Genomic DNA, 27197 nt, shown 5'->3' on the forward strand with positions numbered 1-27197 from the left:
GGACGTACTGGTTATTAGACGGAATGACATTAAACTAAATGAAATTAGACCATGTGGTGAGTGGACGAACTGATGGTAGACCAAATGATAGTCGACGAGTTGGCAATTGGACGAATTGGCATGAGACGAAATGGAAATAAACATAGAAGGTGCTGATCTAGTCCTGGATGTCACAGTGGTGCACTCCTCCTGCGAACGCTCCTGCTCTTCTTCTCTTCCTCTTCTAGTTCAAGTTCTCCTCCCTTTTCTCCTCCTCCTCCTTCTTCTTCTCTTCCTCCTCGTCATTAATGCAGCCCCTGCGTATCACTACACCACGCTTTAATGACCAACGCTATAATTATAATATCAGTCGTTTCCTCTACTATTTTCAAGGGGTACTTGTCCAACAAGCAAAACACTGAAAAGTACATAAAAATAGGATAAACAATAAAAAAGTATGAGATGCTACAGTTTTGGTTTTCCTGTTGCTGAAACAATTTAATGCTTGTCATCATGAAAGTGCAGTGAGAGAGACGAGGACATATTCTTCTCACATTTAATTTAAATAATCTGAATAAAGATTTTATATATAAAACACACACAAAAGCAAAGCAAAACAAAAAAATGTGGTTTCATCTAAAATGCCAAACTTCACATTTGAATATCTTCTGCTTTTGTCCTCGTTAGTTTATCATTTTATTACGAAATCAAATTCATTTGTGTAATTTGATTTGTTTTCAACCCTTAATCATTTGGTCTGATTTTATTAAAAAGTTTTACAAGTTTTTTTCTCATTACTTATTGATTTTGCCCCCTCTCTCTCATACACACACACTCTCATCATACACAAGCTACATGTATACTTTAATTAAATACCATTCAACTCAAAATAATACAAATAAATGACAAAGGTCAGATCGTGTATGCTTATAACATTATATTTTGTACTTTTTATTCAAATTTTCATTTTCTATAGTCAGACATTGTTTTGTATTTTACATTTGTGAAATCAGTATAGTCATGGCAAACTCAACATACGAATTAAGATATAGCAGCTTATCAAAATATATTCATTTCATCCCTAGTCGCAAAATTTTCATCTTCATATTTCTGTCTTTCCCCTAACACTGCCCTTTCCACCATTTTCATTCTCTCTCTCTCTCTCTCTCTCTAACACACACACCCCCTCATCCACACACAAATACATCTCCCCTTCCCAATATTACATCCAAAGTTTTTATTTTCATTTTTTTGCATTATTTGGCACTTGACATACAAAATAAATAACAATTTGAATACCATGGATACCTAAAATATTCAAAATCACCTTGCAATCAAACAACATACATTACTGCAAAGTGCAAACATTATTCAACAAGAGTGACAGTAAATTCATAAATAAGATGGATGGCCTGAAAATTACAGTCTAACTTGTCTTTTAAGACCATCTAAGGAAAACTGAGAAAAAGTGACCACTGTAGACAGGTTCTATAACACATTCCTTTCAATCAGGGGACAGTCTCGGTGACCATTAAAGGAGAATAAAACTCTTGGAGCTAGCTTTTGTTAGCTTTTGTGAAAGCAGAAAAATCAAAGAATAAGATCAACAAAAGTTTGAGTAAAATAGGACTAGCAATAAAAGAGTTATGAGCATTTGAATGTCGAGATCACTAATGCTATGGAGATCCTCCCATTGGCAATGCGACCAAGATCTATGATGTCACAGATGAACAACTCTCCCCTTTTGGACACTGAAAATATACCCCAAAACATCTCTTGTTGCTCATTCTAATCATATGGCGAACGATTCATCAATGATATAATGTTGTGAAACCTCTGTACTTGTCCTCTCATATAAAGAGAACACCTCACCTTGTGATAGACTCTATAAAAGTGAGAATATAAGTTAAATAAGTACTAAAGTAATGAGGGAGTTGTACGTGTGTGACAGCACAGATCTTGGTCGCATTGCCAAAGGGAAAATCTACATGGCATTAGTGATCTCAATATTCAAATGCTCATAACTTTCTTATTATTCATTCAATCTTCCTCAAACTTTCAACAATATGTTTCTTTGATTTTTCTCTTTGATATGGATTCAGCTGGTTTCAAGGGTTTCATTCTCCTTTAAAGAAAAGTTTCACCAGACAAGCAGCAGCAATGACAGGTTTAATTGCAAATGTTTTTAACACAGATTAAAAAAAATAAATGATCAGGCCATGAATCTAAGCTAATGACAGAAAACAGTGATCACCCAAAAATGATAGGATTTGCAAAGAATGTTTTCCATAATGCCAACAGATAATTAATGTCCAATAGGTGGAGATTCCCATAATGCAACAGAGGAATATATTCATATAATATTGACTGGCTTTGAGTGGGATAATACAAATATTTCCTGAAGAAGTCGCATGTGACACAGAGGAGACACTACTATCCCTATGGTTAAAAGGGAATCATAGACATGGTATACACTTAGGTCTGTTATAGTCCTGTAGTTGGATTCTCATAGAATAAGATAAGATACAATTGTCATCAAGAACAATGATAGAAATTAAAATTGACCACAATGCCCCAAGGCTAATTTGGGACTTGGAAATTCATACACAATGGCTACAATTCGAAAAAGGGATCATTTAAAAAAAAAATTCACTTTGGCAGCCTTTAGCCAAGGAACTCAACACTGTTATCTCCCAAAATGCACCCTAAGTACATAGACTAACCATGTAAGGTGCTGAAGCAGCTCGGTCCGGCAATCACTACTTGTAAACACACACAGCATTTATTTTCAAACCTTGTTCGGCAGACAAAAGTGCGCAATGACTTGGCTAGCCTTTTGGCAGCTAGCGACTTGTCGTTTTTTACTTGGGTTTTAGTAGTTAGCAAGTAGTCTTTCTGCATCAGACACTACACAGCATGAGAACGCTGACAATAGGCTCTCTAAGCAAACAAACATTAATGCACAGAGAACATGCACACAATTGGATTGGACTTGTTTCAATGTGCTCCTCTGAATTACAAGAAGGTGCGAATTCCAAGCACTTTTTTCATTCAACCTTCACCAAGTATTCAGGTTGATGAAAAGGTCCCAAATAAAACTTGCATATTAATCACTGAATTTCTACAATCAATTACAATGATTATTAATCATGATCGATTGTCAGCCCCATGATTACTTGGTAAGCTTTATGTTACGATACATATCCAAACGGCCTAATCAGGTAATAAAGGCATGGACTCATCTCTCTCTACCAGTAACATAAAACAAAATAAAAATAAATAACATTAGCACATCACATTGTCAAAGGGGAATAAGAGGCGAAATGTAAAAATCATTAACAACTCATTACTTAAAATTGCAAAAAATGCCAAATTAAATAAAGGGAAACATAAATACAATATCATCCCCACTGTAGAAATGAATCACAGAGTACATGATAGTGATGTAAAATCAAACATGTATTCAAATAATAATAGTCTGCTTATACTTTATAGGAATGGTCAAATTCCATGACAACGTACAGCATTTCAGCAATAATAGATAAATGTTCTTTGAAGATACTTCCACTTGAAAAATATATTCCTTTTATGTACAGATGAGAAATAAATAAGTGCAGCTAACATGTAGTCGAGATTTTATCAGGGACTTTGTCCGAGAGCGACATCCAGTCGTAGACTTTGTTTTCTTCGTGTCCTTTCTTTGTGAGCCGGGAACCGACGGCACCGCTGAACAGATCGAAGACACCGCCTGTGAATTAGGAATAGGAAAGAGAGAGGAAGAATTCATTAAACGTGCAAGAATCAATTGCATTAATGTTTATCAAAGTTGAAGTTTTCAGTTTTTTTAAATACTAATATTTTGTATTCTAGCATGTTCTAAACATCATTATTAAGCAGCTGTACAGAATTAAAAATAATTTTTTAAAACATGTTTCCATTTTAACTATAAAATATGCCGTACACGTAAATGCCACTTAAATTCTCAAATTATCAAACACAATCTAAGATCATAATGGCTAAACCAACTTGATCTATGATCAAATTTGACTAATTAGACAACCACTTGGTCTTACTGTTATTTAGTCTAATGACAGATGGTCTAATTACCAATTGTTGGTCTACTCACTCATTCTTTTAGCACTCTGTCAAATGAAAAGTTGTCTTATCATATACACTAAGTAAAAATTAGACCAGATGGGTGTAGCCCAACTGACAATTAGACAAAGTGGTAAATGGGCTAAATGAGGGTGTTTCCATTTACTTACACCCCAAATCTCTGACACCCCTTTTCCCCATTCACTTTTGTACATGTATGTAGTGAATGTTTATTAGTGTCTCTAGTATATTTCATCAAAAAGAGACGTGGCCAAATTCCCTTTCTGTGATTGGCTTTTATTGCAATTCAATATCCATTAATCATCAACGTGATCTTTGAATCGCTGACTGTCCCCTTTTCATTGCGCGAAGAAAACAATAAACTTTCAAAAAAAATAATGCTCGTTTAACTTTTAGCGAGAAAATCTAGAAATGAGTATCAAATGATCTCCGAGGTATGGTTTTCGATACTAAGATGTTTTAAATGTTATGAATCTGATGAATATTTGTTCTCATAACCAAGTTTGTGGGAGTAACAGGGTCAAACTTTTTCGTTCTCAAGTCATCGTGGTTCGTTGTCGCTTGCAAATGGGCATAAACCGCCCATTATCCGTAACCAGCCAGGCGGCCAACCTTGGCGTTTGCATATCCCGGCCCGGCAAGGTCGGTAGATTGCTGGGGCAAGACCCTGTTACAGTTTCCCATTCTTGCCCTCACACGAAGTGTTGATGGCTAATGGATATTCAAAAGCAATAAAACCCAATCGCAGAAAGGGAATTTGGCCAAGTCTCTTTTTTAAAAGAAAAATACATGAGACAGTAATAAATATTAACTACATGTACAAAAGTGAATGGGGAAAAGGGGTGTCAGAATAGAGGCGTCAGCTGTGTCAGAAATCGGGGTGTCAGTAAATGGAAGCACCCACTCAATGACAATAAGATCAAATGATACCAGACCAACTGGTTGTAGACCCAAATGGGATTACACCATGCTGGATGAGACCGGGCCCTGTCTTACAAACAATTGCGATTGATCTGATCAACCTCAACTATGGAAAGCCAGCAATGCCCACATCTATTAAAAATGCATGTTTGTTCAAAATGTTTTCTAGATATGATGTATGATGTATATTCATACATTTATTGCTTTCCTCAAAGGAAATTTTGTGAATTTCCTGTAGAAAAACTTATCCTGATGGATTTCCATAGATTTTCGATGGATTGGATCAATCGTAACTCTTTATAAGATGGGGCCAAGGGGAGCGTTTCATCACATTTCGTCCGACAAATTGTCAGGTCTGACAACTTTCCTTGATTATGATTGGCTGAGAGGTACTGTTACCATAGTAACTATCAGATAAATCAGTACTTGTCAGATTAAAAGTCTGACAAGTCCTTTCATCTTTCTACTAATACAACTTTGCCATTAAACTACCATGGAAACTTTGGTTGTGATTGGTTGCTGAGACCCGTTACCATGGTAGTTGCCAAATTACAGTTACCATAGATGAAACCCTTTATGAAATGGTCCCCAGAGGTAAAGAAGACGGAGTGACAATTGACAGTACCCTTCCACTCACCTGTGTGAATGAATAGAATCTTCTTTCCCTTGAACGTTCCCGGTTTCTCCTTCATAAGCTTGATGAGATGGTAGGTGGCCTTCCCGGAGTACACAGGGTCCACGAGGATACCCGTGTTACTCGCAACCTGCTCGATGCATTCTGTCAAGATCAAAGCGATAAGGGACAGTTCAGGAAGATGCCCATATTAAATATAACTTTGACTACGATGAACCCTTTCTTTACCTTTACATGTTCTCCAAAGACATAGGTTAACATTACAAGGATCTCATTGAATACTCCTCCTGAACTGTGATGTGTGGTTTACTTTTCACCGGTAATAATACTCTGATGGAAAATTTGTACATTAAAGGTATTGTTAAACTTTGTGGGCAGCCGATTTAAAAAATTATCAAACCAAGATGAAACATGTGTACAAGTGCATGTATTAGAACTAATAAACCCTGAAAACAACCATTATTGAGAATGAAAAGCTAAAACTACGAGGCAAACCCTGATTTTGTAAATAGGCGTCTTATAGACGCCTAAATAGTACACATAAGTGTATGGGATGAAATTAAGATGATGTTTTCGGTCACTTTATATTTCAATTTTTTAGCACTAAATAATTATTTTCGAACGCAATTTTTTCTGGGCTTCATTTTTGTAACATATCACAGACACAGGTGACAAGTGTGACCTTCTACCTCAGATTTTTAAAAAGTCAAATCAATGTTAGCCAATCACTTTAAGCCAAACATAAAACCTAACCACCAAACTAAGTAAACTCTAATCCCTATGTTTACATAATTCAGAACCAAAAACTCTATAACAATCCTACCTCTAACCCTATGCCCTCTGAGATATTAAGACTAGAGCAGCTATCACAGGACCATATGTCAATATTGTCCATACAGATTTTTTTTTTAAATGGTGCCCATTCCCTCACGTTCTGCAGCCCCAGAGATAAAGCTTGTCATTAATAATTACCTAATTCTTCAGCAGTATTCATGGCATACCCGATGCCCACAACTTCATCTCGGATGTGCATGATGTCAACGGCTTTGACCCCAGTGCCGTCCTCGCCCTGCAGCCCGAGAGATTTAAGTGTCGTGTCACCGAGATCGTAGAAAAACATCTTGTCCTTGCACGCAGCAAAACCGTGTATCCTACAAGAATTGAAGAAAAAAAAAAGATGAGTTAAAAAAAATTATTTTCTGTGTTTTGTGCCTAATAAAGCAGATCACACCAAAATGATAACCAGGGCCCATTTCATATCATTGAACTACTAGGAAGATCCTGGTTGTGATTAGCTGATGAGCCCTAATACCATGGCAACTGCCATAATGACAAAGGTTACATAACTTCTAACTCTTTATGAAATGGGCTCCAAATAAGCCACCAATAACGCAGGGTACTACATAACTTTTTAGAAGTTAATTTTTAAATAGTTGGAAAAATTTATTTCACTTGCCCGAAAAAATCCTTGAAAAAAAAAGTTTTACCTCTTAAAACAAAAATATTGCAGTTGTATAAACCATTGACCTTTTTTTCTCCCTTTTGACATGAACTGATCTACCTTGTTCTTGCATTTTTCAACAAAGTGATTTTATCTTGCCCACCATGACCAAATTTAGGTTCAATAATATCGACCCTAATTTTGGTAATTCTACTGTGAAAACTTTTCCTGCCCTATTCGGGCAAGTACTTTTGGTCTTTACTTCAAAACACTTGACCGACTAACTTTTACTTGCCCTGGGCAATCGGGCAAGTGCTTATGTAGCACCCTGTAACATATTCCATCCCAAAATCTTGGAAGAAATGAATAACACATGGACAGACAGATTGGCGAACCAAACCACATTTAGTTTATTTCAATGGAAACTTGTAGAATTCATTTCAAATCAGAACCACTATAGGCAGTCTTGGAGCAAGAATTCCAATAAACTGTTTTTTTTTCCATCATCTGAGGTTATGATGCCACATAAATATTCCTCATCATGACGAAGCACACAGAAACTGTTGGCCCATAACCCCCCCCCCTCACCAAACACGGGTCGTGTGGTCCAGTGGTTAGAGCATTGGACTCATAATTGCAAGGTTGTGAGTTCGAAACCCCACTTTGATAAAAAGGGCGAAGAATAAAATATGTCGTCAAAAAACAGCCAATCAGACTGATTAACCTAGACGTAAAATGTCTCTTAGGTAATTGGTTATAATTATACCAACTTGGCGTTTACCAGCAAAATGCTGTCATGCCGAGTTCTGTCATGCCGAGTCCGAGACAGTGAGTTGTCATATATAGAAACAGAAAAAAAAGAAAAGGTGCCTTGAATTTAAATTAATATAAATTATTCTACTGCTCAGATGAAGAAGTACTTACTTCAGCTTGCTTCCTGTGAGATAGTTTCCAATAGCAAGGCCAGTCACAGAACCGCTGCTCCCTGCAGCTATTACAACATCTGTAAATCGGTCAAGAAGACCCTGGAAACAAAAGTTGATGCAACATTTTCATTGCTTAAATATCCTTCATTTTATCTTTAAATCTGGTTTCAAATAAATTATGAAAGCCAAATCAACATTACTGATAGTTTCATGGGTTTGGGGGTTTGTTTTCCACAAGCGATACTTTATCAAGGGGTCATCTGATATGAAGGTATGTATGCCTACCAGTTGAGTTGACAAAATGAATAATCTTTTGTAAGAAATACATATCCATTTGTGAACCAAGAAGGAATGATGGTTTAGGTAATTAGGTGTGAAACAGTAGTAAAGAGAGAGACTGAGAGAGAGAGAGAGAGAGAGAAAGAGAGTCAAATTAGACTTTATACTTTTCAGACAACCTTCTTCACTAACAAAGCTATAAACAGCAGAGCAGCCACCGAACAAAACAATAACATACAATTGTTGAATTGGCATTTAGGACTTATGCTTAATTTTAAACACTGCAGAAGATGGCAACTATGCAAATTATACACATGTCGACGGCAATTGTAAGAATTATACAAATGAGGCACCTTTGAAACATTTTTTACATGCCTGTGACAGGCAAATTATTTTATTTTTTTTGATATATTTCGGGGCTACTTTTCACAACTTACTGCCTAAATCTGCAACATTGGAAAAGCTTTAACCCTTATTTTGCTGGGCTATTTCAGCCCAGGATATACAGGGGGGGGGGGGCAAACATTGACCCCTCCCCTTCAGATCTTGATTGCCGTGAAAATCTGCCCGTGGGTATAACCAGATCTTAACTACAAGACTGTACAGTCACATAAAAAAAAATAGCATTTCCAATTAATCAATCATGCAAATAGTCATATAAAATTTACTCTAAATTAATGACTGATCACATCATAGATTTCAGCCTATCACTCGATCAGGATCTACATTGTCATATTTACCTGGCCCATCAATTCACGGAAGCACTCGATGTAGCCCCATACTCCAATCTCATTGGATCCACCAAACGGCAGTCTGTAAGCCTTCTTATTGCTTGTTTGTCTACACAAAATCATTCAAACAGGGATTAGAATAGACAGGAATTAGATTAAACTAGGATTAGAAAAGACAGACCGTTGGGTAGAGAATCCTCAAAATTATGCAAAATCAAGATAATCTATTTAAGCTTACATGTACATCCAACATTTTCAATATTATATGACACCTAGATAAATCCTCAAGTGACATTTGATAGGTTGCTTGACATTGATCATTTAGCCAATTTGGCAATGATATCATCATAAGTGGAAGATTGGATCCAATCATCGTGCAATTTTGGATCCACACGATTTTGTCCATTGACCACCGGCACTACATGTAAAAACGTGTCTGCAGTGTTTATTGCTGTTACGTGAAGGTATGTCACAATCCTGCGCTCGCTAATCAAAGCTGCATGGACTTTCCCATCCAAATTCGTTAATGTTAAATCAAGGTGTCATATAAAACAAATAACGAATGATTTTCATTCGTTCAATGGACACTGGTGCAGAATACTTCAGCCAGTGAAAGATGAAATGGTCCATTCAACTCAGCTACACCTTATTGCACAGATCATCATCGTTCACCTCATGAAGTATTCTGTCCATTTCACTTAACTCCTGAATATTCTTCATTTGTGTAATAGCATTTCAATATGAGATATCATACACTGTACTTGTCATAAGCATTTAAAGCACAATGCAAGATTACCTTTCATAGAATGAAATCTTAAGAATACATAAAGCCATGGATGAACAGCAAATGTAAAAAAAAATTGTAAGGTTACATGTACATGAAAGATAAATGAAAATCAATGAATGCATGAATAATAATGACGATCCTTACTGGATATGGTTCTGAAGCTGTTTCATGCGGGGGTATACTTCCGTCTCCAGAGGGCAGTCTAACGGCATGAGGTAGAAATTACAGCCCACCAGACGATCCAGCAAAGCGTTTCCTGTGAACGGCAGATCCTATTGATGTGAAGGTAATGATGTTTATGTAAAGATGGAATGAATGTGAATGACATAATGAATAAAATAATGCATTCAAAGCTGCCAACCTTGTGTAATTCCCCTCCTCCCCCTCCCAAAAAAAAAATCATATTTGGCCTAGAAAGAAACAAGAGTGTCGCTAAGGCGAGCACATATTATGCCCGCCTGTAACATGGAAAATGGAGTTCATGGTCAAGCAAGATAAGTGGAAGGAGGCGACTTCACCTTTGACCTTATGACCTCAAAATCGATAGAATTCCTGGGATCCAGGCTAGCATCATACACACTAAATTATATAAGCCTAGGTTACGTTACACTGAAGTTATCGCATTTACAAGGACTTTAGAAGGGTAAGATGAAAGCATGTCACTGTGACCTTGACATTTGACCTTAAAATTCAATAGGCTTTCTGGGATCCATATTAGTATCAAACACACCAAATTATATGAGCCTAGGTTTAGTTGAACTGAAGTTATTACGTTTACCGGGTACAAGGACTGCAGAAGGGTAAGATGAAAACATGTAACTGTAACCTTGACCTTTTGACCTCAAAATCAATAGGCTTCCTGGGATCCATGCCTAGTACCATACACACCAAATTACATGAGCCTAGGTTCAGTTAAAATGAAGTTATCGCATTTACAAAGAAAAGTTAACGGACGGACACCGAGCGCGATACCATAATACGTCCCGTCTAGGACGGGCGTATAAAAAGTAATATGATTATCTTATTATGTCAACACGTTTGCAGCTCTGTATGCATTGAAAGTGATGCTATGGCATAATGTAATGAAATAATGTATTCTTAGTTGTCCAGCAAATATATAACAAAATAAATGGATACAACCGGAACATGAATTGAGTAAAATCCAATGCTGATGGCAATATATGGATTGAACATAAAGTACACGACTACACGTACGGAAAAGTAGGCAAATTTTACGGCTGCAGCAGATCTGATGATGACTATGCAATGTACCAGTCACATCGCAGTCAAATCATGAATAGCAAAGTGCACCAGATTCACTACTGATGTATAATAAATGTAACATATATATATGAAGAAGTCAAGTGAAGACAATGAAACGGTACAGTTATCACTGAAATGGTTCATCTGATATTAAAGAAAACATTTTTTTTTCATAATCATGAAGTTTGAGCCGCTTTTGGTAAGCTTTCACTATTAAAGGAGACTGCAAGCTTCATCAGACCTCTGTTTTAGATGGCGTGGTTCAGGCATTATATTTCATTATTATTTATCATTATTATTCATATTTTATTATTATTATTACTAAAATTATTTTTATCTTTCTTCATACTGGTATTTTATTTTATTTTATTCACATGTATATATTTATTAATTTTTTTTTTTTTTTTTTTTTTTTTTTGGGGGGGACTACTTTTCAGAACTTACTGCCAAAATCTGTAATATTGTATAAGCTTTGACATGGAAATGAATAGGGGTTTTCCAGGGCTCCTTTTTTACTTTCCAGGGCTCTATTGAGTATTTTGAGGGCAAAATCGCTCCAAGCCCCAGTGTAATTTTTTTAGGTGGCAGAGATGCTGAAGCAATACAAAGTGGAAGCTTACCAAAAACAGGTAAATTTCATGGTTGTGTGAACAGAATTGTTTTCTACAGAACTGCATATTTAGTTAATGCATCAAAGTACAGAACATACTCTTACCGTCTTTTCTGACCAAAGGAAAAGATGGCTGTCCAGTCCCATTTGACGGGCAGCAATGGCTCCGGCTCGGCAAGAATTTGAGAAGATGCCACCACACGTCATGATGGAATCACAGCCTTGGTCAACGCAGTCAGCCATTAAAAACTCCAACTTCCTCACCTAAGTGGTCAATGAATGAAAGAAATAATTAACTTTTGATGTTGAAGCTGACAACATGTAGTCACAGCAAACGATGAATGTTTATTGTATCATCATAAATCTATATCTTGCTCATTTCAACCTATCTATGCCAAATCAGGAGATCTAAGCTGAAAATAATCCCATTTACACTGTAGCTCATTAATCAGCTATTAAAGATGCTCAAATAATTTCTTGCCTTTAGTTGCAGTATTGCCATTAAATTTTATTGAATAAAACCTTCTCATTACAACATGAAAACATTGGTAAGGACAATAGCTTTTAATAATAGCCAGTCTTATGCTTTATCTGTTTTCCTCAAAACTGCACAAAACGATATAAGGCAAAAGAAGGAAAGAACCCAACCTACAGTTACGCAACCAAGGGGTCATACGCAAATAATTGACTCTCAACGCAACAGAGAAAATTGTTCATTCATTGATTTCATCTCGTCTTGATTTTGGCAATGCACTTTTATTTAATCTACCCCAGTCCCAAATTAATTGTTTTCAAAAACTAAAGAATTCTGCTGCTTGTAGAGTGACCCTTTGTGACAAATTTACCTACATCACTCCTGTTCTTAATTCTTTCCATTGGTTGCCCATGAGTGAACGTGTCAAATTCATAATCCTTTTACTGGTATATCACTCAGTTCATGGCTCTGCTCTCATTCACACCTACACACCTTCTACGCTACAGTGACTGGTCTTCTTACAGTTCGAAAATGTAAAAAAAAGTGGGGGAAAGGGCATTGATCCATGCAGGGCCCTCACTATGGAATTCCTTCCCACAAGAGATCAGAGATAGCAAGACTATTAAAGAGTGTCGAAACATTAAAGATTATTAGCTAAAGCTTACCTCTTTAACTCATCAATGAATTTCTGTTACTTGTAATTTAGTTTGCCCCCCCCCCCTTTCACTTGGGCGCCTTGAGCATCTCTTACAAGATGGATATGGCGCCTAACAAATTGCATATATTGTTATTATTATTATTAACAATTCAGATTTGCTACATTTCGTCCATTGTCCTATACATAAGCATGCAAACAGCAAATAGGCATGGGTGCGATGGTATCAGATTTTCTATTAATGAGGTGAAAGAAAGATGCTCTATTGATTGCTTTTTCTATAGATTCAAATCCACTCGCTGATGGTGCTAAGGTGGGACCTTTAATAAAAGATCCTTGATTATATTTACCTTATTTCCTGAGAGCACACTGCCTGTCATATCATCGCGTTTGATGTGGACCTGAAAATCCTCAGGGATTCCCGGAAGACGCCATCGCTGAATAGGTGTTCCAAGACATCCCAACTATAAAATAAGGAAACAAGAAATGGACCTTTCTGTATAATATCACAACAAAGATTTGTATCTATGATGACCTGCCAGACAATATAAAAATGAAGAAATATAGTAATTAAACAAATAACCTACATGGATACTATCCAAGGAGATTGATCAGGGAAAGACAGCACTGTTGATAACAGACTGGAACTGGTGGAAATAGTGCTTAGCTAAGCTATACTCAAGTCAAAACATTCTCCATTTTCAATGCAAATCGGCACATGAAATTCATCACAACCAATGGGCGCATTTGTCCCATATCACAAAATAAAAATAAAAATTTATGAGATCCATAACTGTGTTAATCTTGATCGATTTCACCAAATTGTCACCAATATGTTTCTTTAGTTTGTATGCTTAAGAGAACCAACGTAACGACAGGGTAAATTTCCCCTTTCAGTGATGGTAAACTTTCTCCTTGTTTTTGTTTTCATTAAAAAGGACTTCATTTAAAAACAAACTTTGTACTCCTTGGTGAACTTATTACTACTCATCAAAATATGGCACCGTTGACAGTTTATTTTCAATTGGTTTAATGCCCATTCGTCCAATTACCAACTTTACTATCATTTTGTGTATCAGTTTGTCCACTATTCACATGGTCTAATTGCCATGTTTCATCCACTCACCATTTCGTCTGATGACCAGATGGTCTTAAATTCATTTAGGCCATATACCATTTGGTCTAATCGGATTAAGTGTTAATCGGGCGAAATGAATGAAAAGCAAATGGGTATTAGACCAACTGGTTGTAATGGTCATAGACGTATTGGTGATCATACAAAGTGATTATTAGACAAAATGGTTATTGGACCAAATGATTATTAGACCAAATGGTTGTTATACGAAATATTGATGGGCTGAATGGCACTAGACTATGAGTGGACCAGTTGGCAATAGACGAATTAGCAATTTACCATTTACTAACCTGAACTCGATACTTTGGGATGACTGCCAGTCGGGACGTCCATTCGGGAGCTTCATAAGGCAAGAGAGGGTAATCGCTGTTTGGCTCCTGAATATGACCCATGACGATAGATTGTCAAGTGATGAGAATATCAACAAAGGCTCAGAGTATTTCTTGGCAGAATAAATTCAAGATCTTTACCAAATGGTCGATGAGTGTCGATGGGCAACTTTTGATAATTGTAAAACAAATTCAAAATGGCAGAAGAGTGGTACTGAGGTAGAAATGTTGATTGGATGCTTAGAGAGGTGGTGTCAAATAACTCCTGCAATAAAAGAAAGGGAGAAATGAGTACCACACTTGCATAGTATGTTGGTGAAATCATACTACAGGTAAGTTCTCTATAATTTAAAGAAAGAAGTTGCAGGATAAAAAATTAAAACTTTAGATGAAATAAAAAAATAAGCATCATCTCTGTTCTCTTCCAGTTATCTCGAGAACTTCTCCTCCTCTTCCTTCTTCTCCTAATTCTTCTGCAATATCTTCTTCTAAGAATCTTCAAAGGGCTCTGCAGCCTTTCTCGAAGATGTTCAGGTCTATGACAAGAAATATTTTTTGTAAATGGCAGCAATTTTTAAAATTCCCTATCCCAATATTGCAATATGAACAAGAAATCCATTCATTTTCTTTCATAACTTGGTCGTTTACTGCATGAAATCCACATTTCTTGTACCTAAATTCTCTCTTCTCTGTTAATTATCATCTGTTCCAAATGGTGCAATTATTACAATAACATCCATGCAGCAACCAGCTGTAAATCTAAAGTTAGTTCCTGATCTCCTGGGTCAAACAAAAATTTAAATTCTTAATTTCATCAATTTTATCAATTTACTTTTGATTATCTGATATCATTCTTCATTTAATATTCTTGTCAAATTTATTAATAAATATGTGAAAAAAGTGAAATACTTAAAATAAGAAAATTACGAGGTCTCCCTTTATAGAGTAACAAGCCCAGTATTCAGTCAGTTTTTAATTCACTGCCGAATCCAAAATGGCGAACGCGAATTGCGCACGGAGTCATGCGTTTTAGATTCGGCAGTGAATATGTGTGGGGTACTATGATTCTGCTTCAAACCACAGATTTTGAGATGTTTACAAGGGCAAGGAGTGAGTCTATGTCCCATGTCAAGTTTAGTCACTGTAGAGTATGCTTAATTTATTTCTTTTTTACATGACGTGTTGCCTTTTTTACCAAAAAAAATGATATCACTCATTAACTATTTTTCTTTTTTGTATTTTATTCTATGATATAACATTCATACTAGAGGGGTCTCTTCTTATTTTTTCTGATGTCAGAAACAAAGTTTGATTCATCCCTGATCATTGCTGCACCTACTGTAATTTGGCAATCTCATTGTTGTCAAAATAATGTGCAAAAATAAAATACCGATGCTGAAAATAAAAGAAAATATAAAAAAATAAGTCATATTTCCCCTATGAACAAAATTTCCCTTATCCCTCTTTTGTAATTTCTTTATTACCAAATATGTTCCCTATTCCTTATTTTACTTGTTTCTATCCCTTCTTCTATTATCTATCAATATCATGTCTATTAATATCTAGGCCTACATATTAATACATATCTATCTTCTAATCTATCCACCTATCATCCATCTGTCTATCTTTCTTGTATGTATAACTATCTGTTCAAATATGTACATGTATGTCTATCTATCTCTCTATTCATCTTTCAAAACAAAAAAAAATCTTATACCGGTACTATAGGCCTATATCCACCGACTCATTTGTTTAAATAATTGTCTGTTTATCTATTTATAGGGAGACCGCAAGATTTTTCTATCTCATCAACCACTTCATTAAACTGTCTGATTTTTTCAGATCTTGATAAAAATAGTGCAAAATAGAAATCTACCAAATTTCATAGTGATCCGTGAAACAGTTTTTGAGTATTATAAATCAAATGAATTTTGAATGAAATTCCACCAAAAGCTCCCAATAGGCTCTGTAGTATAATTTGTCACAACACACACACAGCTGAAACACACGACCACACACAGAGTGCAGATGTTTTGTGTGAAGTTTTGCATTGGGCTTTCTGGAGTAGTGGGGGAAGGGTATTTTGAAAGCAATTCTGACGCTTGATCCTAAACTAAAGGAAAGGTGAAAAATGAGTATTTCCAATGGATTTGCCATTATCAATACTACAAAAACTCGCTAGTTTACAAAAATATGGTACTTTTATTCACAAGATACGAGACTTTGAACTTCCTTTTTTAATGCCACATCAAAATTATGGTAGTAACCACCCACGGCTACATCTCATCTGCCGACTACAGAATAATTGAAGGCACGGCGCATTCAACAAATAACGTTAATTTACGAAAAATTAATACGAGGACTTACAGAATGAAGTCCTCCTACAAAACTTACGAAACGATGTGAAGTCAATTCCTCATAATTTGATGAATATCCCTCAAAATGCGTCATTTAAGCGTTGATTTTTCTTCTCGTTGACAAAATACGAAAGCTACCTTTCTAGCTCTCAAATTTTTCGTCTAATGAGCGAAAGAGGGCGCGCGATTTATCTTCATATCAAAGACACTACAATTGAAAGACTAGACACAGAAATTATCTTACACGTAAATCGATGCAAAGCGTTACGCAAAGTCGGCAAAGTGTTCAATCTGTCTACTGTAAAGACTTTGGTGGAACGTTAATTGACAAACGAACGGTAGCACTTGCGGGGCTTTGTTCAAGGTACATAGAATTTTCTATATTTTTTGTTTAATTTGTCGTTTTGAATATTTTCCAAAAAGTATTATCATCAGCAAAAATAATAAAAAAGTATGTTTTTTAAGTTATTGCATTTATTGGGGACGGGGTCTCTATTTTATCAAACAATTATTGGAATTGCGCATACAATGAATCATGAATCTAGTTTTAAAAATACCACCAAGCTGAATTAAGGTTGCGAACTGTATTAGCACCACCAACGACCTTCCTTTTATTTCCGTGGAAGAGACGTGCGAAGCCACTTTCCAGGCGGAGGCAAGCGATTTTGCTCTTTTTTGTGTCCTTTTTAAATTAAAAAAATATGTTAAAAATTGATAATGGAACGCTTTCTACCAGAAAAAGCCCTGGTGAGTAGCGGAATGGGTTTCGGCTAACATCATTCACGTTATGAAGCGATGTTAACGACAACTCTAAAATCCACTACAAAAACACGTTGGTTGTGCAAGGTTCGTATAGCATATATACTAACCTCACAATAGTGTGAGTGGGTACCGGTAGTAACCAAATGTAAACTAAGTGAGTAAGTCTAAGTAGGCTATTTGGAGCATATTATTCTCTTTAATTTGATACCAAAAATCATTAATTTTGGATAACGGGATCATACATGTCAGAAATGCGCTGAACTTTGATTTTTCCCTCAAAACCATGACCATTTTTGGCTGTGTGAATGCGGTGAAAAGAGCGAAACTTTTTGCTCTGTGTGCAGTCACCCTACTTTATTTAGTCAGTTAGTTAGTATTTATCTAGCTACAACGGTACGAGTAGTAAGACAGACTACCTAATTCGTCCGCATGACAAATTAAAATTAAGATCATCACATCCACACAGAGTCCACCACAAAAACAATGTGCAATCATTACCAAAAACATTCAACATGTTCAATCTTTCAGCTCAGTCATGTCTACAAACAATATACCCAGTTGTTGTGTGTCCGGACGATCAATTTTAGAAAGCCATTTGGAACAATTTACAAGGGAAGTTTTTATCAATTTTTACTAATTTTAGTACAAAATGTCAGGAAATATTATAAAGAACCAAATAGAAGATGATTACAACTATTAGGGTGTCTGAAGCCACACTGAAAAGTGTCAGCATAAAACAGGCTAATTTAGGGGGAAATGTGGCACATTTTTTCGGGGAAGTTCAGGCTACTAGAAAAATATGATCTGAATTGATTATTAACTTGTGTTTGGCATGTATGGAAAGAGAAAATTCAGGGGCTTCTTTTGACAGTAAGGACAAGTTTATGTGATCATTTTGAATAAGGATTTAGAGATAAATTGCAAACCCTTATTTTTGTGTGTGTTGAGATTGCCATTTCTCCATGCGTTTTCAATGGGAAAATGAAATTTCTGTTTTGCACAATTTTTTTCACTTTGTCGCAATTTTTCATTGTGATCTGGTTTCCAAATCTTTATAAAAATCATACCATCAGAAAGAGCATTAAAAATCCTATTGGACTCTTTAATCTTTATGGACAAGTTTTTGGCATTAATAATAATTTTTAACAGCTCTCGGAAGCTAAAAATTTGGATTTGTGTGTGTCCATTTCTTAACTACACAGTCTATGGCAGAGAAATGCTGAAAATTTACCTAATTTCATTCTTCTTTTTTGCAGCCAATAATTTGATTTTTTTTCAAAAATGTTACATTTCTGTCAGTCTGAAGGTCATTTCTCTTCAAATTCACAAAGAAAATGTGATATTTTCTTGAAATAAGAAAAATAATTTTTTTCTCCAGACACCCTACAACTATTGATTTCGTATTTTTAGTGTAATCCAAAGACAAAAAAGAAGGCTTCAAAAATATAAAGTGTCCGGACACCCGACCCCCATCCTACATAGTAGTTTAGTACCTCAGGCTCAATTCAAGTCAATGTTCGTGCAGGCTCCATTCGGCCTCGGGTACCGCCTACCGCCTTACCGGTACCGTAGTGAAGTGGAGTGGAGCCTGCACGTGCACGAACATCACTTGACTTGAGGTAAGTCATTGTCAGTCGATCTTCAATTCTCACCTGATCATGAGAAATACAGCATTTTCCTCTTTCGTCTCGATCTTGGCATTCGTTAGATCTACCGGTACTTAACGTTAGCTTTATGAGGGCATGAATTGCAAAGTCTTAGAGCTCAGGAACGAGGAAATTAAAGAGAAGAACCGGTATGTATACGTCTGCCGGCTGCGCTGAATGCACTACATTCGGATACGGCGCGTGTGTGCTTGTTACGTTTGTTTGTAAACAAAAGAGTTGTTTTGATTTCAGCCATTCTCAGCTACTTATATGATGGGGGGACCTAAAGCTACGCACTTTGTTTTCAAACAATAAAAACTATCTCAATTTTAATATTTCAACAAATATCTTTCACTAATTTGTGGCAAACATTCTAAAGATCATTAACCAAGAAGAAAATATCGCAAAACTCACTAATACGAAAATCCCGCCGTGTTTTCCGAACACCTCTTGATTTCGCCACCCGATGTAGAAGGGGTCCTAAAGCTACGCACTCGATTTATCATGCAAAAAAATAGTATTTCCTGTGCCTCAATTTCTAAAATATATTCATATTATCATAGGATAAAATGAAATTTAAGCGAATATAACTCCAAAATTCCGAAACAGTTATTGGTTTTCTCTGCATTTAGAGATTTACTGCAGCCTCTGTAGAAAAAATTGAATAGGAATCGTTCGTCACTCTGCAGTCACAGTTCCACACACAGAGTGCGCATTTGCCATAAAAAACTACATGCGCGATGAGTGGTGCGTAGCTTTAGGACCCGCGCAGCTTTAGGACCCCCTACCATACTACGAGGCTGGCGGACGCACGCTTTTGCTTTACTGCTTTACACATACAGCGCATAGACAGACACAGCGTGAGAAAACTGGTTTGACTGGTGTTCGATCCAGCGGGAACCGGTTCCCGTATTGCTGATGACTGGGTTCATGGTCGAGGCTAGGCGGGAATTTTTTTCTCTCTTCTTCTTCACGTCACGTCAATCCGGATGGATTGATGGAGGAGGCCCGATTCTTCACTGATCCTGTAAGATTAACATTGACCTTGTAGTTTCTTAAAATGATTAGTCAAAGCCGTGTGAAGACATTTGTTCCATTTTAGAAGAGTTGGGCATGCAGTGAAGTAAGAATGCGGTTTGCGGTTTCTCAATGCAATTCGAACTCTCATTTCATTTTCATTATAAGCAATTTAACCCATGTGATAAATAATGATCGGATGGTCTATAACTGAAGTCCGTGGAATACTGAATCATGAACTCCCGGCATGAGCTTTTCAGTTTGGGATACCTCATACCCATAAAATATCAGGATTTCCATTTAATGAATGTAGGACCATTATCCCTTTATCCTTGAGATGACTGGATTTTTATTCAAAGGCAGCAAATAAGCCCAATCCTAGCTCGCATCAAACCTTACCCCGGACCAGTCCAGAGTAGGTCTACCATTCAGTCTGGCATGTGCTGCCAGTATTACAGCGACAGAGTAGATACTTAGTCTCAATTCTTATACCTCTACATACATGTATGTAGATGTGACAAGAACTTCAAAATCCCCCCCATCCAAATTCATGATTTTATTTAGTTAAAAAAATTACATATATCGCAAAAATACTTAATGGGAAACTGATACACAATCGCACATTCCGGGTGCATTATTTCCTCGAGCTCGTTGAACAAGTGGCTTAAAAAATAATTTGTTAATGAGACTAGATCCAGGGCCCGTATTCCATAAACAAGATAAGCTTTTTGCTTAAGTCTTAGCAATTTGTCTTAGCATTTTGCTTGTCTAAGAAATCTCCCCTAACGATATTCTATAAACTTTAAGACATTTGTCTCAAGTCAGGCGATATGGCTAAGCCAAGTCTCAAATTCTATGACCTTCAGCGACCTTCTCAATACTAAATTGCTGCAGGGGTGACTGCAACAAACTTGCAAAAATGTCACTGAAGTTGTTTTTTCTTAAAACTTTGGATTTTATTGAAACTAATTACAACTATTGTACTAAGAGAAGAGCATTTATTACCCATATATGGTAAGAACTTTTTATTAAAATTATCTATATTTGTCTAATTACCAAAACATTTCAATCCCAAACCGAGTGACTTGCACAGTTTTTTTGTGTATCAGTCCCATTTATTACTTTTCATGTATTGTTATTTGTTTGTCAAAATATAAACTATATATTCCTCTCGACAGTTTACTTTAACGTCAGTTTAAGGACGTTCCACAGTTATGTTTGTGCGCATTATGATCTGCCCATAGTTTACACTCTGCGCGCTGACGTCACAATGGATGAACAGGTGATTAATTAGCTGCAGGTATGAGCTGATTTTTCTCATCTTCTGCACTTTAACTGCAGATCCGATGCGTTATTTCATGAAGCTAAAAAATTGAATTATTCCATGGACCATTCAAAAAAAAAATTCTTTACAATTTTAAAATACTTTGCTCTGCAGTGCTGCCAAGAATCATGAATATTAACCCGAATTTGAATAAATGGTAGAGTGGTTTTGATTTTTTCTTCACATAGATACAAAGCATTCGGCGCATTTTTGGTGTTTTAAAAAGCACATTTGCTCTAATAAAAATGATGATAGTTTAAAAACAAGCACATGAACCCCTATTTTTTAATGTTTGTACTTCTTAGGTATACCTTCCTCTACAACTCTGCAAATTTTGGTGAAAATGACATGGATTTTGAATAAAGTGCAGCATTTATTGTACTTTCGTAGTTTGTTACTGAAATTTCACATTTTTTAGATTGGGATTTTGTTATCTTTTACGCCGTTTTTAAGAACTGACAGTGCTGTTAAACTTAAAATTGCAAACAAATAGCACTATAAATAGATTCGTCGTTCTAACGATACAATTATTAACTCTCTTGCGAAATTTGATGACTTTTTCATGTATTTTGACTGAGTAATAGAGGTTTAAACTCGTAGTAATCTTGGGCGGTCTAAAAATGTCAAATTCTTTTGAATGCGAAATTCTTAAGAACATCAATTTGGGTGAACTTTGAAGCTCTATAGCAAAAAATCAAGCTCATGGACCTATGTAAATTTTTGCATATTTCGAATATTAAGGTTCTAAAGTATCTATGTGCAAAGTTTGGTGAAAATGACATGGATTTCACTTTAACTGTGGAACGTCCTTAAGTAGACCTAGGCCCCGAAGGGAAAACTTTTGTAACTTTTGAGACTAGTCTTGGGTCTAACATTAGGCCTAGATCTAGACTAGGTCCAAGAACTATAAAATATCCGTCTGTTTTGAGGAGAATTGAACATTGTTTTGACTTTTTTACTTTCATGAAGGCTGCAAAACGTAACTTTGTTACAAGTGGGATGCCATAGTGGAGCAACTGAGACTGAAGCTACATATATATTGGTCTAGGCCTAGAACAACATTCGGGACTAAGCCTGGCTTAGCCTTACTTAGGACAGGGATAGATTTACATGTAGGACTATCTGACTTAGTTAGAGTTAGACCAAAAGCTTCAGTCTCCGACTGTATTTTGAGTTTTCTGCTAAACTACGAGTAAGACACTCGACAGTCTAACATTACGTTGGCCTAGACCCTAATCTCACCAATGTGACATGACAGTAAATGTCAGAAACTTTTAAATAAATCCCCAGAAACGTTGGTTATTCCTGTCTACAGTGCTAGACCTATCGCTATGCATTGCTTGCCAACTACGCCTAAACTTAGATTTAACCCTGACCTAGACATCTATGTAAAAAGTTAGATCTAACTAAGTTAGATCTACTTCTTTTTTAGGTCCATCTGTTTGTTTGGAGGAGTTTTATTTTATACATTTTGGGGAGTTTGTTTAGATCTAGGTTTCTACAAAACAGGCCTAAAGTAAAACCTAGACCAACAGCTCAGTCTAGACTGGGGCCTAGATTTATATAAAAATTTAGTTAAGATCTAGGTGGCCTAGCCTAACTTTTTTAGTATGGCTATGCTTTCTTCTATTCATTCCAGATTCTATTTCTAGCCTAGCCGGTAGCCCTAACGTTGGCTGATCTAGTCAGACTAGTCTACTGTTTGATCTAGAATCTCTGGCCTAGATCTAGACTAAATGACTAAGACTAAAAGTTAGACCCTATCTAGATCTAAAAGTAGAACTATATCAATCTAAGTAATAGGTCGAGATCTAGAGTAGAGACTTGTAGACTCTATCAAAATATAGATTCTAGTTCTAAAAAATAGTAAATGTAGGCTAGTCTAGATCTATTCATCTAACTTTAGGCATGAAAAAGGAAGTAAGCTAGGGATATAGCATTTGATTATTTCTAGGACTGAAGGATCTTGATCTTTGGCTTACATCTAAAGCTAGGGGCTGTAGTTTGAGATCTAGAGGTCTAGGCCCCCCCCCCCCACCCTAAAATTAAAAACGATAACTAAGCCCACAGCTACATGTAGCCAAACAAAAGTTAGCATTGACCACTGTCTTAATCTTATTTTGGCGTATGATATGTTGTTACCTTGGCAACACGATTTCTGATACAAACAAAAACATTCTCGCACATTTTCAACTCAAGACTGATGTGTGTGCCAAATTTCATGAGCATTGGTTGAAAAGAGATGAAGGAATTCAAACTACAAGATTTTCACCTTAATTTTCGTTAAATAATATGTTGTTACCATGGCAACACGATTTTTGATACAGGCAAAAATATGTCTTAGACATCTTCAACTCAAGACTAATGTGTATGCCAAATTTTTAGGAGAATAGACCAGTTGAAAACTGATAAAGTAATTCAATCACAAGATTTTCATTTATTTTTGGTATTTTATTTGTTACCATGGCAACACAATTTTTTTATATAGGCATAAAATATGTTTTGCACATTTTCACATCAAGACTAATGTTTGTGCCACATTTCATGAAAATTGGTTAAAAACTAGAGAAATAGTTAGAACAGCTAGATTTATACATAATTTTTGCCATAATATACCGTTACCATGGCAACACATTTTCCGACACATGCAAAAATGTGTCTTGCACATCTTTTCCTCAAATCCAATGTGTGAGCCAACTTTCATGAGAATTGGTATAAAACTAATGAAGTATTTTAAACGGCAAAATTTGGGCCATAATATATTGTTACCATGGCAACACAATTTCTGAAAAAGAAAAAAAATCTTCCACCTCCTTACCTTAAGACTAATGTGTGTTCCAAATTTCATGAAAATCGGTTTAAAAAATGAGGTAGGAGCTCGAAATGCAATATAGGTATAAATTATAAAATTTTGTTGGCTGAAATTGCCTTGAAACTACAACAATTAAGACAGCTCACAACTGTCTTAAAGTTAGGGCTAAATTCTTAGCCATGTTGTATTTATGAAATACAGAATCTGCAGTTTTAAGAAAAGTTACTTAGCCATTCATCCTATATCTGTCTTAGTTGCGCAAAACCTCTTAGCCAAATTCTAAGACAAAATTCTTAGCCAATTCTTCATGGAATACGCGTTTTGGCTAAGAATTTTATCTTAGACAGAAAATAAGACAAAATGCTTAGATTTTTGACTTAAGCATGCTTATCTCGTTTATGGAATACGGGCCCTGATACAAACAAAAACATTCTCGCACATTTTCAACTCAAGACTGATGTGTGTGCCAAATTTCATGAGCATTGGTTGAAAAGAGATGAAGGAATTCAAACTACAAGATTTTCACCTTATTTTCGTTAAATAATATGTTGTTACCATGGCAACACGATTTTTGATACAGGCAAAAATATGTCTTAGACATCTTCAACTCAAGACTAATGTGTATGCCAAATTTTTAGGAGAATAGACCAGTTGAAAACTGATAAAGTAATTCAATCACAAGATTTTCATTTATTTTTGGTATTTTATTTGTTACCATGGCAACACAATTTTTTTATATAGGCATAAAATATGTTTTGCACATTTTCACATCAAGACTAATGTTTGTGCCACATTTCATGAAAATTGGTTAAAAACTAGAGAAATAGTTAGAACAGCTAGATTTATACATAATTTTTGCCATAATATACCGTTACCATGGCAACACATTTTCCGACACATGCAAAAATGTGTCTTGCACATCTTTTCCTCAAATCCAATGTGTGAGCCAACTTTCATGAGAATTGGTATAAAACTAATGAAGTATTTTAAACGGCAAAATTTGGGCCATAATATATTGTTACCATGGCAACACAATTTCTGAAAAAGAAAAAAAATCTTCCACCTCCTTACCTTAAGACTAATGTGTGTTCCAAATTTCATGAAAATCGGTTTAAAAAATGAGGTAGGAGCTCGAAATGCAATATAGGTATAAATTATAAAATTTTGTTGGCTGAAATTGCCTTGAAACTACAACAATTAAGACAGCTCACAACTGTCTTAAAGTTAGGGCTAAATTCTTAGCCATGTTGTATTTATGAAATACAGAATCTGCAGTTTTAAGAAAAGTTACTTAGCCATTCATCCTATATCTGTCTTAGTTGCGCAAAACCTCTTAGCCAAATTCTAAGACAAAATTCTTAGCCAATTCTTCATGGAATACGCGTTTTGGCTAAGAATTTTATCTTAGACAGAAAATAAGACAAAATGCTTAGATTTTTGACTTAAGCATGCTTATCTCGTTTATGGAATACGGGCCCTGATGCAAACAAAAACATTCTCGCACATTTTCAACTCAAGACTGATGTGTGTGCCAAATTTCATGAGCATTGGTTGAAAAGAGATGAAGGAATTCAAACTACAAGATTTTCACCTTATTTTCGTTAAATAATATGTTGTTACCATGGCAACACGATTTTTGATACAGGCAAAAATATGTCTTAGACATCTTCAACTCAAGACTAATGTGTATGCCAAATTTTTAGGAGAATAGACCAGTTGAAAACTGATAAAGTAATTCAATCACAAGATTTTCATTTATTTTTGGTATTTTATTTGTTACCATGGCAACACAATTTTTTTATATAGGCATAAAATATGTTTTGCACATTTTCACATCAAGACTAATGTTTGTGCCACATTTCATGAAAATTGGTTAAAAACTAGAGAAATAGTTAGAACAGCTAGATTTATACATAATTTTTGCCATAATATACCGTTACCATGGCAACACATTTTCCGACACATGCAAAAATGTGTCTTGCACATCTTTTCCTCAAATCCAATGTGTGAGCCAACTTTCATGAGAATTGGTATAAAACTAATGAAGTATTTTAAACGGCAAAATTTGGGCCATAATATATTGTTACCATGGCAACACAATTTCTGAAAAAGAAAAAAAATCTTCCACCTCCTTACCTTAAGACTAATGTGTGTTCCAAATTTCATGAAAATCGGTTTAAAAAATGAGGTAGGAGCTCGAAATGCAATATAGGTATAAATTATAAAATTTTGTTGGCTGAAATTGCCTTGAAACTACAACAATTAAGACAGCTCACAACTGTCTTAAAGTTAGGGCTAAATTCTTAGCCATGTTGTATTTATGAAATACAGAATCTGCAGTTTTAAGAAAAGTTACTTAGCCATTCATCCTATATCTGTCTTAGTTGCGCAAAACCTCTTAGCCAAATTCTAAGACAAAATTCTTAGCCAATTCTTCATGGAATACGCGTTTTGGCTAAGAATTTTATCTTAGACAGAAAATAAGACAAAATGCTTAGATTTTTGACTTAAGCATGCTTATCTCGTTTATGGAATACGGGCCCAGGCTCGTACGTCGAGAGTTGCGTGGGAGGAGTGTTTGGGGGTGTGTCGGGGGCACGGCGGGGGCACGGCGGGGGCACGGCATACGTCATCAGCGGGTCAGCACGATGGCTGGCAGGTACAGTCAGAGAGGATTTACTGTAATGTGTCATGACTGTAACAGTTGTGCTTCGTTTGGCGGTCAGTCCCACCATAGACTATACCTAGTAGGTCCATGGTCCCATCATGCATCACCTTATATGGATATGCCTAAATATTCAAGGGCTGCAGCTAAAAGCAAACAAACTTTCATGAATAATCAAGCAGGATAGTTTCAACTCACCATGAACTAGACAATTCGACCAAATTCATACACACGCACAACCCACACTCACACAAAAAAACATGTAATCACAATCCTATTTTTGTAATTCTTTAATGTCCATTCCAATTAAATCTTATTCTATTTGAAGAATTT

At 35.9% G+C, this 27197-nt stretch overlaps 1 protein-coding gene across 5 annotated transcripts; it reads right to left on the minus strand.

Annotated features, from left to right (window-relative positions):
• Positions 1-927: 927 nt before the first annotated feature.
• LOC129279632 (uncharacterized) lies at positions 928-19842 on the minus strand. 5 transcript variants are annotated; one of them, XR_010296126.1, is made up of 11 exons: positions 19461-19822; positions 14243-14546; positions 13168-13281; positions 11793-11951; positions 9959-10086; positions 9037-9136; positions 8016-8116; positions 6623-6801; positions 5654-5794; positions 2025-3727; positions 928-1639 (listed from the first exon to the last, which is right to left on the minus strand). XR_010296126.1 is itself a non-coding variant. In XM_064111478.1 (10 exons), exons 2-10 carry the CDS (start codon positions 14342-14344, stop codon positions 3597-3599), a joined length of 1155 nt encoding a protein of 384 aa, XP_063967548.1. In that variant the 5' UTR covers positions 14345-14546; positions 19461-19842; the 3' UTR covers positions 928-3596. The 5 variants fall into 5 exon arrangements, 3 of the variants coding, with proteins under 3 accessions (XP_063967548.1, XP_063967547.1, XP_063967549.1); XR_010296124.1 differs by having other exon boundaries at positions 19053-19758; XM_064111478.1 differs by having other exon boundaries at positions 928-3727; positions 19461-19842.
• Positions 19843-27197: the final 7355 nt, after the last annotated feature.

The sequence above is a fragment of the Lytechinus pictus genome, chromosome 16 (genome assembly GCF_037042905.1).
Source record: "Lytechinus pictus isolate F3 Inbred chromosome 16, Lp3.0, whole genome shotgun sequence".
Taxonomy (NCBI): Eukaryota; Metazoa; Echinodermata; class Echinoidea; order Temnopleuroida; family Toxopneustidae; genus Lytechinus; species Lytechinus pictus.